The sequence below is a fragment of the Saccoglossus kowalevskii genome, chromosome 2 (assembly GCF_978046115.1).
Source record: "Saccoglossus kowalevskii chromosome 2, keSacKowa6.1, whole genome shotgun sequence".
Lineage (NCBI taxonomy): Eukaryota > Metazoa > Hemichordata > Enteropneusta > Harrimaniidae > Saccoglossus > Saccoglossus kowalevskii.
Window position 1 is genome coordinate 34,470,617 of NC_140642.1, and position 17,999 is coordinate 34,488,615.

Here is a 17,999-nt window from a genome sequence, read left to right on the forward strand (position 1 = left end):
TGACACACAGTATAAGGTCATAGATGTGATGACACACAGTATAAGGTCATAGATGTGGTGACACAGTATAAGGTCATAGATGTGGTGACACACAGTATAAGGTCATAGATGTGGTGACACACAGTATAAGGTCATAGATGTGATGACACACAGTATAAGGTCATAGATGTGATGACACACAGTATAAGGTCATAGATGTGATGACACACAGTATAAGGTCATAGATGTGATGACACACAGTATCAGGTCATAGATGTGATGACACACAGTATAAGGTCATAGATGTGGTGACACAGTATAAGGTCATATATGTGATTGACGCACAGTATAAGGTCATAGATGTGATGACACAGTATAAGGTCATAGATGTGATGACACACAGTATAAGGTCATAGATGTGGTGACACACAGTATAAGGTCATAGATGTGATGACACACAGTATAAGGTCATAGATGTGATGACACACAGTATAAGGTCATAAATGTGATGACACACAGTATAAGGTCATAGATGTGGTGACACAGTATAAGGTCTTAGATGTGATTGACACACAGTATAAGGTCATAGATGTGATGACACAGTATAAGGTCATAGATGTGGTGACACACAGTATAAGGTCATAGATGTGATGACACAGTATAAGGTCATAGATGTGATGACACACAGTATAAGGTCATAGATGTGGTGACACACAGTATAAGGTCATAGATGTGGTGACACACAGTATAAGGTCATAGATGTGATGACACACAGTATAAGGTCATAGATGTGATGACACACAGTATAAGGTCATAGATGTGATGACACACAGTATAAGGTCATAGATGTGATGACACACAGTATTAGGTCATATATGTGATGACACACAGTATAAGGTCATAGATGTGGTGACGCAGTATAAGGTCATAGATGTGATTGACACACACTATAAGGTCATAGATGTGATGACACACAGTATTAGGTCATAGATGTGATGACACACAGTATTAGGTCCTAGATGTGGTGACACACAGTATAAGGTCATAGATGTGATGACACACAGTATAAGGTCATAGATGTGATGACACACAGTATAAGGTCATAGATGTGGTGACACACAGTATAAGGTCATAGATGTGATGACACACAGTATAAGGTCTTAGATGTGATTGACACACAGTATAAGGTCATAGATGTGGTGACACACAGTATAAGGTCATAGATGTGATGACCCAGTATAAGGTCATATATGTGATGACACACAGTATAAGGTCATAGATGTGATGACACACAGTATAAGGTCATAGATGTGATGACACACAGTATAAGATCATAGATGTGATGACCCAGTATAAGGTCATAGATGTGATGACACACAGTATAAGGTCATATATGTGATGACACACAGTATAAGGTCATAGATGTGATTGACACACAGTATAAGGTCATAGATGTGTTGACACAGTATAAGGTCATAGATGTGATTGACACACAGTATAAGGTCATAGATGTGATTGACACACAGTATAAGGTCATAGATGTGGTGACACACAGTATAAGGTCATTGATGTGGTGACACACAGTACAAGGTCATAGATGTGGTGACATAGTATAAGGTCATAGATGTGATCACACACAGTGTAAGGTCATAGATGTGATTGACACACAGTATAAAGTCATAAATGTGGTGACACACAGTATCAGGTCATAGATGTGATCACACACAGTATACGGTCATAGATGTGGTGACACACAGTATAAGGTCATAGATGTGATGACACACAGTATAAGGTCATATATGTGATGACACACAGTATAAGGTCATAGATGTGATTGACATACAGTATAAGGTCATAGATGTGATTGACACACAGTATAAGGTCATAGATGTGATGTCACACAGTATAAGGTCATAGATGTGATGACACACAGTATAAGGTCATAGATGTGATTGACACACAGTATAAGGTCATAGATGTGGTGACACACAGTATCAGGTCATAGATGTGATGACACACAGTATAAGGTCATAGATGTGGTAACACACAGTATAAGGTCATATATGTTGTGACACACAGTATAAAGTTACACATGAGATGACACAGTATAAGGTCATAGATGTGATTGACACACAGTATAAGGTCATAGATGTGATGACACACAGTATAAGGTCTTAGATGTGATGACACACAGTATAAGGTCATAGATGTGGTAACACACAGTATAAGGTCATATATGTTGTGACACACAGTATAAGGTTACACATGAGATGACACAGTATAAGGTCATAGATGTGATTGACACACAGTATAAGGTCATAGATGTGGTGACACACAGTATCAGGTCATAGATGTGATGACACACAGTATAAGGTCATAGATGTGGTAACACACAGTATAAGGTCATATATGTTGTGACACACAGTATAAGGTTACACATGAGATGACACAGTATAAGGTCATAGATGTGATTGACACACAGTATAAGGTCATAGATGTGATGACACACAGTATAAGGTCTTAGATGTGATGACACACAGTATAAGGTCATAGATGTGGTAACACACAGTATAAGGTCATATATGTTGTGACACACAGTATAAGGTTACACATGAGATGACACAGTATAAGGTCATAGATGTGATTGACACACAGTATAAGGTCATAGATGTGATGACACACAGTATAAGGTCATAGATGTGGTGACACACAGTATAAGGTCATAGATGTGGTGACACAGTATAAGCTCATAGATGTGATGACGAACAGTATAAAGTCATATATGTGATATGACAGTATAAGGTCATAGATGTGATGACACAGTATAAGGTCATATATGTGATATGACAGTATAAGGTCATAGATGTGGTGTCACAGTATAAGGTCATAGATTTGATGACACACAGTATAAGGTCATAGATGTGATGACACACAGTATAAGGTCATTGTACATCAGTAAAGCAGCATTAAAACTATTACCTTACCAACTTACCAAACTATTAAAACAGTGTATAATGAATGACATCAGAACACTCTGTTCTCTAATGGAAATTGTACTCTCATCAGCCACACTCAGGTCTAACACTTTTCTGAAGAATGCCGGGAAATGATCTGGGTTCTTCTTAAAAACCTGGACAAATGATGAAAGCAAGTTATATTTCAAAATTCTTACAATATCAGGTGATTCCTAAGTCCCCACTCTGGATTGGTGTAATGAAATATTCAAACATTTCATTAGTAAGACTGTATATTAGTGAATACATTCACTACAACACTACAAAAAAAAGGCTGGTGATCGAATGGTGTATTCAAATAAGCAAGAAGTGTGACCTATAACATCGATGCTATGTCTGACTTGTACCAGTTAGTATCAGTTTGCAATAGTGAGGTTCTCTTTAGATGACAAAAGTGACTGTAAATGTAAGAGTGCTCTCCCCATAGATAAACATTATTAATTCAATACAACAAAGCAATGACATTGAATAGCAAAAATCCAATACCAATTCATTACAAGCCATTTTGTTTGTAATAAGCAATTTATTTTAGATCTTTTATTTATGCTAATCAAAATCCAGATAGATAAAGACAGAATACCCCTGGTACCACACAGTTGGTGGTATATCCAATGTAATCTGTACTGTAGACAGACTCACCTGCCATGCTGGAACCTTTTCTCTGAATTTCTCATTAATCATAACAGCAATGCTGAGACAGTGAGCCTGTGAAGTCTAATGTACGTACATATAGTATCGAATTAGATATCGATACAATTCATTCAAAACCAAAGGAGTGTACACTTTTGATTTTACACAATTACTACTGTGAAATCTGTATTAGAAGTCGTATCCCTAATAAAATCTGTATTAGAAGCCGTATCCCTAATAAAATCTGTATTAGAAGCCATATCCCTAATAAAATCTGTATTAGAAGCCGTATCCCTAATAAAATCTGTATTAGAAGCCATATCCCTAATAAAATCTGTATTAGAAGCCGTATCCCTAATAAAATCTGTATTAGAAGCCGTATCCCTAATAAAATCTGTATTAGAAGCCATATCCCTAATAAAATCTGTATTAGAAGCCGTATCCCTAATAAAATCTGTATTAGAAGCCATATCCCTAATAAAATCTGTATTAGAAGCCATATCCCTAATAAAATCTGTATTAGAAGCCATATCCCTAATAAAATCTGTATTAGAAGCCATATCCCTAATAAAATCTGTATTAGAAGCCGTATCCCTAATAAAATCTGTATTAGAAGCCATATCCCTAATAAAATCTGTATTAGAAGCCATATCCCTAATAAAATCTGTATTAGAAGCCATATCCCTAATAAAATCTGTATTAGAAGCCATATCCCTAATAAAATCTGTATTAGAAGCCGTATCCCTAATAAAATCTGTATTAGAAGCCGTATCCCTAATAAAATCTGTATTAGAAGCCATATCCCTAATAAAATCTGTATTAGAAGCCATATCCCTAATAAAATCTGTATTAGAAGCCATATCCCTAATAAAATCTGTATTAGAAGCCATATCCCTAATAAAATCTGTATTAGAAGCCATATCCCTAATAAAATCTGTATTAGAAGCCGTATCCCTAATAAAATCTGTATTAGAAGCCATATCCCTAATAAAATCTGTATTAGAAGCCATATCCCTAATAAAATCTGTATTAGAAGCCATATCCCTAATAAAATCTGTATTAGAAGCCATATCCCTAATAAAATCTGTATTAGAAGCCGTATCCCTAATAAAATCTGTATTAGAAGCCGTATCCCTAATAAAATCTGTATTAGAAGCCGTATCCCTAATAAAATCTGTATTAGAAGCCGTATCCCTAATAAAATCTGTATTAGAAGCCATATCCCTAATAAAATCTGTATTAGAAGCCATATCCCTAATAAAATCTGTATTAGAAGCCATATCCCTAATAAAATCTGTATTAGAAGCCATATCCCTAATAAAATCTGTATTAGAAGCCGTATCCCTAATAAAATCTGTATTAGAAGCCATATCCCTAATAAAATCTGTATTAGAAGCCGTATCCCTAATAAAATCTGTATTAGAAGCCATATCCCTAATAAAATCTGTATTAGAAGCCATATCCCTAATAAAATCTGTATTAGAAGCCATATCCCTAATAAAATCTGTATTAGAAGCCGTATCCCTAATAAAATCTGTATTAGAAGCCATATCCCTAATAAAATCTGTATTAGAAGCCATATCCCTAATAAAATCTGTATTAGAAGCCATATCCCTAATAAAATCTGTATTAGAAGCCATATCCCTAATAAAATCTGTATTAGAAGCCGTATCCCTAATAAAATCTGTATTAGAAGCCATATCCCTAATAAAATCTGTATTAGAAGCCATATCCCTAATAAAATCTGTATTAGAAGCCGTATCCCTAATAAAATCTGTATTAGAAGCCATATCCCTAATAAAATCTGTATTAGAAGCCGTATCCCTAATAAAATCTGTATTAGAAGCCGTATCCCTAATAAAATCTGTATTAGAAGCCATATCCCTAATAAAATCTGTATTAGAAGCCATATCCCTAATAAAATCTGTATTAGAAGCCATATCCCTAATAAAATCTGTATTAGAAGCCGTATCCCTAATAAAATCTGTATTAGAAGCCATATCCCTAATAAAATCTGTATTAGAAGCCATATCCCTAATAAAATCTGTATTAGAAGCCATATCCCTAATAAAATCTGTATTAGAAGCCATATCCCTAATAAAATCTGTATTAGAAGCCGTATCCCTAATAAAATCTGCATTTTTGAATAATGGAGAAATAAAAATTCACCATTTATTATGTGTAGAAACTCAAATACAAGACACTGTTAGTAATAACATTTTTATCAAAATTGCAGCTATAAATAACAGAATATACAGTATTAAAAACATAAAGTTTATGCTCTTTGTCATTTTCATTTATATCAAAGTACAATTCAAAGCCTAAAACACTGGATACACAAAATACTTACTTGTTCTGGATTGAAGTTTGGCCACAAATAATTCTCCAGATATTGACTGAACTCAAGCAACATAACTCTTCGTATAGCAAACCTTAAAATGAAGAAAACACAGAACGATGGTGATACAATGTTAGAAAAATTTCACTATTAATGACTGAATCCAAAAAAGACATTTAACACTTACTTGGAACCAAGCAACTCTTTTTTATATATGTCTTCAATAACCTACAGAAATCAAGACATTGACAATCAGAATACACAACAGCTAATTTAATATGAATACAAAAATGAAAAAAAAAAAAGTCTTCAAAAAAATCCAGCAAATTTGAACAAACAACCAAAAGTAAATTACACACACAGAAGCCGACTAGCTTACCTTAGGGTCATATGACTTTCTTGGTAAAGTACTGTGAGGTGCCCAATAGAGGCTTGCAAGCTGTAAACAAGTTATACAGTTACATATCTAAAAAGGCTTATGAGCTGACAAAAAAAATCATCAATGTCAAGCAACAATTGTGAAAACCATGATCTACCTTGATGATAAAGACCAGATTCATGTGTCTTTGTCACCTACCTGAGTCAGCACATCAGCATTTATTTGCTCCACTGTAGGAGCAGCACCATGCTTCTTACTACCACTCATTTTGGTGACACGGGTCGGCTGTTTCTATTCTATAACGCAAAAATAGAAATAAAAATATGTATTATTGCAATATCTCTCAGATAAAAAATAAATAAAAATATTGAATAGTTTTTTGTAGCTGAAGGCTGCTAGCAAACCAAGCTTTACTTGCAAATGTGTGTATAATCGAGGATAACAAAAGAACATAGAAGAAATATAAATACCCAAGTGTAAGATAATAGTGAGCTATTTTTGTGTGTGGAATATATAAAGTGAGAAATGTCATTCATGGAAAACAGTCCTCTGGCTACGTATCACTTTCCATTACACATGCTTCAAATTTCTATCCTGTTCTCTTCATTTCTATAAATATTTAAAAATTTCACAAGTCAAACTGGACATAGAGGTTTCTATTGGCTGATGGAGTATGATTAAAACATTTTCAAATAATGCCATTAGGTACTGTGTTTATTAGCTGGTTGAATTCAACTAAAATTGAAATTTATAAATATTTATAAAAAATAAGAAAATGGATTTATTGTGTTGATAGTATAAGTCTTATATTTTTAATGTTTTGTATTCTTATAAAGATTATAAAATACAAAATTCTCCTTGCCTGTCAGCTATTGCCTGCATTGCACATTATATGTATGCACCGTACTTCCCCTAGAATAAGCTCCTCCCCGAGCATAAGCCCACCCCTTTGTTTTTAGACATTTAACAAGTTGAGGGCATCCCCGAGTATAGGCCCATGGTGTTTTTATCGGGCATCGACGACATTTATTAAAATATGCATGTAAAAAGTGTTTTCATTGCATAATAATCGTGAGTGGTACGGTAGTTTGGTTCCTGCTTTTACGAGAAAACTCGCATTAATTTCAGGACGGTGAACAACAGAACATGATTCGCACATTTTCTATTCTGTTATTTACTCAGGATGAACCCTGATGTTGCAATACTGAAATAATTCATATTTATTTTGAGTAGTAGTTTTAGAAACGCCAAAAATGTGATCGTCAAGTCGTGAAACCTGGTCATTGAACATCGTTTTACTTTTCTGAATAATTGTGTCCATTGAGACTTTCGTGAATGGGATGTGATCGAGCAAACTATTCTTTGACATGAATGGCGACTGTGAAGGGTTTAAATACTTCCTCCACCCTCAGTTTACCTTTCGAAAATTGTGAATCAACAGCTTTAGGGAAAGAAATCACCGTTTTTTGTCAAAATCAGATCACATTTTAACATCGCGATAATTCACTTCTGCATCGCCTTGAAAAAATTACTTCTCAATAATCGGAAAACTTCGTCTGTACGACACAGCATTAAGATTGGTTAACAAAAGATGTGACCTGTCAGGTCAAAGGAAGTTGTTCAGGTCAAGTCATGATGCAAAACACCATGGCGGAAATTGCTTTGTATCGGGAGTTTGCGTATGATCGAAAACATTCCACAACGAAGATAATGATAAAGATCTTGCCTTTGACTGTTTTTTTACAGACCTTACCCATTTTTGCACCGTAAATTCAGACGGTATGTAAATCGTATTGTAATAAAATGTGTGTATTTTTATGAACATGTTTGTTTCTTCATTGTAAAAAGTGTCGTGGAAATCAAAAAGACCTAATATTTCTCTGAGACCAGCGCTGTGAACGAAAAATGTAATTTACCCCCCCCCCCCAAATTTATCTTTTCTGAGGTGGTCCTCGAGTATAAGCCCACCTCCTAATTTTCCCAATTTTACATTTACAGGCCCCTTTACAAATAAATAAATTAAATATAGTTTCCTCTTTCTCCCCTACCGGTACTACCTTCCATGTTTACACATACCGGTACTAACTAATTTGCTGAAAACCTTGGTTCTGACACTCAAAGCAGATAACATACAAGACATGCTGGACAAGTGGTCAGATCTATTCTCAAGCTGATTACAAATCTAATGTAGGTAGAAGCTCCAGTTTCTTTTTATATCAGAACAGTGACAAATCACAGACACACGTCAAACTACATTAACCCATATTCATATATGGCAAGATTGTAATCAGTTTTGATCAAACCAAATTGCAACAAAGGATAAAATGGAGCAGCCATATTTTGTTTTGCAGTCATTGTTTAGAAGTTACACCAAAAGGACTGTGATGTGCATGCTTTTTGTTTTGTTTTTGTATTATTTTTTTTTATTTATTTTTTCATTATTTTATGTTCCCTTGGGCCCCTCACCTATAACTCTAATCCCAACCTTGCATCTCCCCTATTTTAATTGTGCATGCTCCTCTTGGGGACATGTATAGATATCCAGAGGGTTGGAGGGGCATCTGCAATTACATTTGGGCGGATCTAGAGTGTTAGGATAAGGGTTTGGGTTAGGGAAGAGAAGAAACTCTTAACAATTTCATAATTCAGGTTCCAAAAACTCATTTTCAAAAACGATTATGAACTTTGCAATTGATCAGAAAAAAAATATATTGTCTGAGTTGAAGCATTGTAAACTGTAACTGCATATTCGGGAGTAGTTAGCCAGAATTGGTGAGGCATCATTTGACAGCTAGCAATGAACAAAGTGTTGGCCATCTACTTCGTCAGAAGCAAAGTTGATGGCGAGCTTGCTCACAAGTTTGCTAACTAGATGCCGGAATACTTCTGAAACCTGCAAATAACACTGACCAACCAGTTTGTACATTGTAGATCCGTAAACCAAAACAACAACATCCAGACATAATGCATAGTCAGTTCTGATCGGATCATATCGGAGTTGAACATTTTTAAATTCTCCGTTAAATCCATCAGATCAGTGTCTAAGATCAATAGCCGCCGAAACATTATTAAACAGTTCTTACCACAGTCTTCGTCAGTTTGTAACGGTGTCAAATTTGCAATAGACAACAAAACATCAAACACATGTGTGCGCCGCCATTTGTACTCAAAATTAACTCAAGCTAGGGTGTCGAGACGCAGGACCAACGTCGAGCGAGGACCTCTAACACCATGGAAATAACCAATAGACATTATTATTGTGGTCGATCGAATGCCAGTATCACAGTAATTTTATAAATTTGAATTAAGTTTTATTTCAATAAAGAATTTATTGATTAATCCTAATGTATGTAATACTCTGACCAAAGACAAAACATAGTCAACTTACACGATACAAGAACGACTACCTAATAAGTCAAACGCCCTCAGTGGCAAATGTGGATGGACTTTGCGTTGAATTGTTTTTATCATGAACAGTCATTAACCTGTCACGGTAACCGTCGTGTATTAGTATTTTGACCAGGATTTGACATGATATACAACTTACGTGTAAATTTTGATTTAATTCGGTTTTAGAATGGCGGAATTAAAATTGGTTTATTAAATTAATTAATTAATTAACTCCATTCAGTCATCCTTCAATGATTTACCCTAACCGAGATCTTGTCCCGGGTGCACAAAACAAATCAGATTACAATCGTTTTTTTCCAGCCTTTCTTCGTTACTCAATATGAACCAATGAATCCAAAATTGCCTTCGGCGTGTGCACAATACCGTCGCCATAGTTTGCGATGTCACAGTCAATCGTAATGCCGGGTTTGTGAAAGAAAACTGACTTTATTGACATTTGGGGTCATTCATACATATAATTCAAATTTCATATTTCACAAGTTACTCTCATCACTAACGCAACGATGTACGTTTGTGAGATCATATTATAACAGGAGGACGCGCTCGTTGTCTCAGACGACATATTCTAGTAATCGTCCCCTTATTCAAAATGAAGCTCTTGCTGATTGGCTGATGTTTACCTAACTCATTGTTATTTATCAAAATATATCACAACACCATTTCTGAATTAGTCCTTTTAAATAATATTGTTATAACGACCCAAGCTGTCTGTCCATCACTGTATGAGTGAGCTTTTATGTGAACATTTGAACATAGGATGTATGGTAGGCGTGTCCCTTTCATTTATGATTGATTCAGGTAGATAGTGACAATAGACTTTTAAACTCCATGTCACTATGCGATATGAGGTAAGAATAAAGATTTTTCTAAAATTTAACAAAAGTAAATACAAAGAAATTGAACATCGCTGTGTTGTTACTTTCAATAAATGCTTCCTTTCACTGCGACAGTATTTTGTAAAAAGTGCGTTGAACATAGTCGTGATAATTTACTTTACTGTGTATTGCATCGTTTTGTTTCACATTTACAACAATATACGACACAAGTAAAGTGAAGTAAATAATAACACAGCGTAGTTCACTTTACGCTCATTACTTCGATGTATTAGTACGCCAAGAATTCAACTGAGTTGGGTATTTGTATGACATTTCTAAAGCGCGCCCTCTGGTGTAAAAAAAATATATCAATCCTCGTTTGCCAAGTGTTATTTTTCACTTTATTTTCAACTGTAAAGAAATACTACAAAAAAAAAATTACTGAGACAAACTGCGAATTTAGGGGGAGGCGCGCAAGACGCCCCCTTTCAGCTCGCAAAAAAAATTGACAAATCCAGTCCACGTCAAAAGGAGCGCCCCCTTACCAAATTTCTGGATCCGCCAGTGAATGCGGTTCTTTTCTCACGTGATACGTATTTAATAAGCACGTGTATGTATTCTCCAAATGGTAGAGAATACTGAAGTATAGTAATCGGATTTCAAGTTAATATGTATGCCCACATGTATAAGCATGTACACGAGTTTATTGCATTACACAACACTGTGTAAGTAATGCAATTACATCATCCAAACATTGTTTAACAACTTATAACTACACTGTAACCTCAATATAATGAACACCTTTATAATGAATTTCCTGATATAATGAACACATAGCAGGTCTCCCGCTCACAACAAACCCAATGTATTATGTGCTTCATTATAGTGAACATTTCACTATAACAAACTAATTGCATGTCCCCCAAAGAGTTCGTTATAACGAGGCTACAGTGTATTCTAAACCTGGTATCTGACAGTTATACTTGACAAATAATTGAGGTTGAAAAAGAATCTCGACTTAAGTTCCCCAGGTGAGATCGTGCTGTCACGTCCGAAGTATACACGCTTAGTAAGTGTAGGGTTAAATGCCGAGACCAAAGAAAAGTAGTCAAGCATAAATGGTATGTATATACAAGTAGTTCAACTCAAACAACTTGTTACGGTGTTGGCGTCATGGTCTGTCTGGTCTATTAAGCGGATCAGACCCGATTCGATCTTGAACCTCCTGTGTACAGTAAACACGGGAATTATATTCAGGTTGGAAACAGGCAAGCGTCCGGGTATTCATCGCGTTGTAGAGTTACCCGACAACGGCAAAACTTCAAGTACGTTCTTCGTCGCTGTCCACTTTAACGAGAGGATTGTATTGGATAATGTTAACTTTAATACGGGCTTTATATCTTTAGCTTATAGTATAGTAACACACGGATTTAACGAAGCACTTGTTAATTTATCAAATGCGGACTTAATGGTCTTGTAGACAAGCAAGCAGTCACACACACAAGAACCGTTTACTGACAAGTTACCTGTCTACTACGCTACGCTAACAGGTGACATATATTAAGGTAAGAAACATACACGAAAATACACGACTTTGCTTCGGCATTGTGATGTCCAAACAAGATATTTTTACGAGGTTTCAACTTGATTACCATTCTCACCCATATTATTCAAATACATACATTCTTCAATTAATAGCGTTAAGTTCGGTTATAATCGTCCATTACAATGCCTCTTTCTACTTATGGGTGTGATAATCGCGACGTTGTTTTTTCTTTATACTCACGGGCTCGCCCTGATGCTTAAATCTATAAAAGAACTGACATGACAGTTAGCGTAGACGACCTAAGTTCACTTTTCAAATAAATGAAATATTATTGACAAGAATTTGTATGGTATACCTATAACAATAGTTTGGAGCTGTCGATCACACAGCAATATAAACAAGCTAATGAAGGAATGAATGAATGAATGAATACTATGATGAAAGAGGTGTATGTCATATTTTCAAAAAAACTTTGCAGCCTCTTCTCCCAGACAGTCTTGTACTTAGTGTGTCTTCGTCGCACCAGGACCTAGAAAGACCTATTGAAAGTCGTTGAGCAAAGAATACTGTTGATATGAGTACTGATATCCACGGTGTTCGTGCCATGCATGGTCTTCCAGGCTTAATGAGCGGAACGTAACGGTCGAGCTTGACCCCCGCGGCGATTCATGAATCGATGACATATATATTACAGCCTTGGTCCTCGCATAGCAGAGTTACCATGAATAGTCACTGCAGCGGTATCGACTGTACTGAGGATTTCTAGACTGACATTAAGTTTGTTTTTAATGTTTTTTTCGTTAAAATATTATATTATAGTGTATAAATTGCTATAGCCAGGTTATTGCGAAAGCTTTCACGATAACCCGACTTTCACATAATATTTTAATTTACTGAAAAAAACACACCAACAAACAAACAAGAGACCGTATGCAAGTCTACAGGACTTCGTACTTCCTCTGTCAGTTTAATTTGCCGAGTATAATAATGTTACACGGATCAATGCAGATTATCGTTGACTTACAGTTAAAACTACATACACATTCCGGAACAGTAAATCCACACACAAAGGTGCACACAAGATATAAAATTCCCGTGTAGTGAAAAATATCAGCATTCACGTCGGAAAAAACAGGTCATGTGATTTTATTAACTATGACGTGTACTTGGATAAGAGATGTGTACACAGAGTAGTAGTTTAACAGAATATCAATTGGCGAGAAGGGAACTGTGTTTTTTTTATATTAATTAATCCACGAAAACGTTTCTTTAAACGGAAGAATTACGTACACTGTAGCTAAATAAAAAAAAAGAAATTTGTCTGGATGCTAAATACTAACATATTATTCTGACAGCATACATACTGCTTATTCCTAATTATCACTATTTTTACTTATCGATTCAACAGCATAATATGTTCCACAGCCGCACTGAAAACATGTGGTAAATGCTAATTTTGAATGAGGATTTTGGATACAAAAATGTCATCACACCCTTCCCTTCTATCTTAAGGAAGCCATAAAAATACCATTGTCGCATATTCCGTATTATTCACTTATAAACAGCAATGGTTTGAAAACCATCTTCAGTTACAATGCGCTTTCTACTTGTGGGTGCCACACCGTTTTTTTTTTTTCGTTTTTTTTCTTTATACTCACGGTCTCGCCCTGATGCTTCAATCTATGGATGAATTGACACAATAGTTAACACGGCATCTGTTCACAGCCAGGTTTGACTTGTACATTGTACCCAAAATGGATTCACAGCCATATTAATAGTATACGTGTAACGCAGATCTATTTATCACACGACTAACATAGCAAAACGAACCGTCGACAAAATACAAAACACATGCATAAGAATATTTAATTATTTTGTTAAATATCGTCAGATTCACTGTGACCGTCATAGTGGTACCGGTGTGCTATGATTTGAGCAAAGTCATAATCGAGTCCGCCATGTCGTGATATTGATTCCTAGGGTGAGTTGTAATTGATATCATATACCATGAAAAATGGAGATTTTCTATTTTTTTTTTATTTTAAACCCCGCGCTTCTTCTTTTTTCTTGGAATACAGCCTTTCTTTTTTATTTACACAATATATCTCACCGTACGTTGTACAGTATAGGTTCTAAGATGAGTGTTTATAGTCTGTAGTTGTATATAAGTGAAGCAAAGTATATCCGCAAAATTGACGTCACAGACATCATCCACCGGTGTCAGTAAGAACAGAATAAATTTAATAATGAAATAATATTAGTTTAAATATTAAAATGTACCATATACATTTTCTGTATACTGGTATGATAGTTCGTAACTCGCGAAATAATATTTAAATTTTCCGTGGTCGTTGCGTGAGGTTATTCATCTTTGCCGTTGCATACACATGTACACGCTTTTACCTCATTTGCGAATTAAAAAACGCTTAATATATGCAGTTATATATTCGAGCTGTCGATAAAAAAAATGAGCGACGATATTTTTGACGTTTCTCAGATGACCTGTAACCCGACTTGACGTCACTGTGGTTTAATAGAGCAATTGAGAGGAATTCAATGTACACGACTTTCTCGTTATGACGGTCGTCGTTTATTGGCTGCAGTAAATGTATACAACACGTAAGCACTCAGACAGATTCCCCTATTAGACACAGTATCTACAATACAGGCACGCGACGATTTGCGGTGCTAACCTCAATGTTTGCACCGTGTACACTTGTGTCTTACCAAGACAAATAACTCGGTTCCATCCATCGACGCAAGGTTGTATGGCCGTTACCATGACAACGTGCTATATTCCGCATAACAACCAAAACACACCTCGTTACTTCGGTGTATAGAAATCCTAAGGTAATGACTCTCAAATCAATCTGGTTCTAAGCATTAATTTTTTTATTTAGTCAGAATTTGAGAATTGTCATCAGGTGTATGTCTACATTGGATTTTTCGCATCTAGAAAATTAAGCGGAGTGGAAATATACAGTAAAGTGTTCAAGGAAACGTATTGTCGGAAATGTAACTATAGCATGTATATCATCGACGGATTGAGTTAGTGTCACGAACAATCACGCCGCGAAAAGAATGCTATGATCTCGCTGAATAGCGCGACATTGTACGCTCGCTTTGGAGCGATTTGAAACGTTCCAAATGTCAGAGCATACGTTCCACAATCGGCAAGCGCCAGCGGTTGTCAACAATCTGTTGTTGCTGCCGCGATGTGTATTTAGAAGGGGCTGTATTGCTTTGCAGGTAGACTATTTGATATATTTCACCGCGTATTCTTGAACATAATGAATGTATTGATGTGTCTCTGCAGGACTCGAGCATTATAAAACACATATGAAATGGGCTTCAACCCAATGAAAATCACAACACCATGGAAACCCAGCCATAAGACAATACTTCATGTTGCCTTTCTGTGTGTAATACGTGGTTGCAACCAAATTCATATTTTCCCCTATGTATTCAACTATAATGAACATGCTAGTTTTTCAGGGCAATACTACTCCCTCCAGCCTCGACAGTTGAAGGTATTGTAACATTCTTATATTTTCTTTTCATTCAATTTCAGACGAGATAGGCAGACAATGATTATGACACCACACAGCGGGAAAGGCGTGTTTTATTTATTCTGAAGTTAGTAAATTGCACATCGGTAGGTTCTTAATCATGACAACTATGCTATTTCATCCTCACTCCTCCCCGCCGTTCGTTTCGCCACGACGTCCACGGATTCAGTGTCTGTTCGGCGAATGTGGCAGAGTGCACCAAGCAGGACAAAACAGACCTAACTTGGGATATTTTAATTCAAGACATTTCTACGAACAAGTACATATACGAAAGTTATTGGAAAATGCCCAACGAATTAAAGCGACACGGCGACGAAGGGAAAGCAATGTGGAACGACCGAAACCAACTCAATCTGGACCTGACCCCGGGGCACCTCCCCATATCGTGACTATGCCAGAAAGAAAGGCGTTGCCACCAATAACATTGGACGTGGCTCATCCGCTAGTTCGTAGACCGCTCACCGTGTTTGATGAAACTCCACAAGTGGATGAGGTTGACATGGAAGAGTGGTGTTCAAAACCGTTCAGTGCGATAGAACAGATAGAGCATGGATACTTGCATCAGTTTCCGTTACTGATGACCAAATACAGCGAAACGGAAGAGAAGGAGATTGAAATAAAGGAATTCCATACTAAACGCAACTCGGTTGTTGTATCGGATTTTTCACATGGAATTATTGCGTTAACCGAGCCAGGCGATGAAGAATTCAAAGAGTTTATAGATCTTTTCCAGGAAAAACACCAATTGCCAGAAATCGAAAACATGCAAACCGATATTGGGGATTTGTCACACTTGGAACAACTAATGGCGGAGAATTTGAAAGCTAAGTCCAGTCAATCGAAAGAGTCTGTCCAATCGTCTGAAAACTCTGTAATGAGCGATACGTCGTGTGAAAGATCGTTTCAAAATTATCATAACTCCCACAAGGCCGAACGCAGAATGACCTTGTCGGAAATGAAGAAGCCATTAACTACTTCGTCGTTGCAAGGTACGAATGGACCCGTTGTTTGGGGTCGAAAATCGTTGACGTCCGGTTCTACAACACAGCTACCGGGACTTCGTACGGGTTGGACTGGCGGAAGAAGATCGTCTTTGGTTGAAGGTCCGATGTCTCTATTAAACACTGAACGCAAAGATTTGTACAGCAATCGAAGGCATAGTCTAATCTCACCTAAGAGAACGTCATTTGCGGGACCCTTAGCTAGAAATTCTGTGAATCTACTATCGGTATTGGAGGAGGCTGGACATAGCTATCCAATTTTAGAGGAGTCCTCAATAACCGATCTGACAGTGAGACAGATACCAAAAGAGGAAGACGAAATCAACAGAAGAATGGATAGATCGGAGAAAAATATACATAGACTAGAACAATTCCTTGAAAATATGAGCGATTCGGACTCGGACAGCGATGACTAATATAAACGATACTGTAACAATAACTGACAAAAATCTTTACATGAGAACGTTATGTATGTACATGTACATCATTTCGTAAATTTGTTGCGTATCGGTTGCTATGCTAACTAGTCTGTTTTATACTCACAATGCAGCGTGCAATTTCCTGAATAAAATAATAGGTCAAATTATAAAATGGGTATTGTACGTTAATACATAGCGATCAACTTAGGTCAAGACAACATAATTAATTAATCACTAGTTGGGTGCACGAGACAGTTGGATTGTTTTTAAATGTAATATTCGACAAGTAATACTAGTAGATAATAATGGTTTACCGTCATCGGTAAGGAGTTCGTTGATAGGTACACGAAACAGGAATTTTAGTTTTACATCACGACTGGTCATCAAATGTAAATAAAATGTATGTAAATATATTTTGTTGTTGCACAATGGGAATGGTCGAATACGGATCAATTGACGTGGTTTCTACGCTTATACATGTAATTTTGAAATCAACCGAACTCGCTAATACACTATTTTCAAGTTGGTAAAGGTAATATCGTACTGTAGTTTCTACATAAATCAAGGCCGTAGGAACCCGTACCGGCCCTACCGGCTATGACCGGACAACTTCTGCACGTCCCCTCTAGCAGACGGTCCTCGATGGATGGCCGGACCAACTAATTTTTGCTTTCTACAGCTTTGCCACCAATACAAGCGACATGGCGTATTCATTTTTTCAATTCATTAAATAGAAGAAGTGAAATGTACATTGAACTACGAAGTGCTTAATGCATGTACTGGTACAAGTAAATGGCATGGAGGAACACACTGCAAAGAAAGTGTTAAATGTTTTCTTTCGTTGACGCCAACACAGGTATACTGTCATGGAAACGTCATGGATACTTCTTTTAATATT

At 36.4% G+C, this 17,999-nt stretch overlaps 2 protein-coding genes across 2 annotated transcripts in view; one reads left to right on the forward strand and one right to left on the reverse strand.

Moving 5' to 3' along the window:
* Positions 1-9,505, reverse strand: part of LOC100374652 (RNA helicase aquarius) — a 40,417-nt gene extending 30,912 nt beyond the window's left edge. The window contains exons 1-7 of the mRNA XM_085494856.1: positions 9,424-9,505; positions 6,539-6,636; positions 6,341-6,400; positions 6,149-6,189; positions 5,974-6,055; positions 3,633-3,707; positions 2,972-3,109 (exon numbers count right to left, since the gene is read on the reverse strand). Coding sequence (XP_085350982.1) covers positions 2,972-3,109; positions 3,633-3,707; positions 5,974-6,055; positions 6,149-6,189; positions 6,341-6,400; positions 6,539-6,607 — 465 coding nt within the window. The 5' untranslated portion in view covers positions 6,608-6,636; positions 9,424-9,505. The remainder of the gene's footprint in view (positions 1-2,971; positions 3,110-3,632; positions 3,708-5,973; positions 6,056-6,148; positions 6,190-6,340; positions 6,401-6,538; positions 6,637-9,423) is intronic.
* Positions 9,506-15,781: 6,276 nt separating this feature from the next.
* LOC144363591 (uncharacterized) lies at positions 15,782-17,632 on the forward strand. The gene has a single exon (XM_078014217.1). The coding sequence runs from the start codon at positions 15,782-15,784 to the stop codon at positions 17,096-17,098; it is 1,317 nt and encodes a 438-aa protein (XP_077870343.1). The 3' UTR covers positions 17,099-17,632.
* The last annotated feature ends 367 nt before the right edge of the window (positions 17,633-17,999 follow it).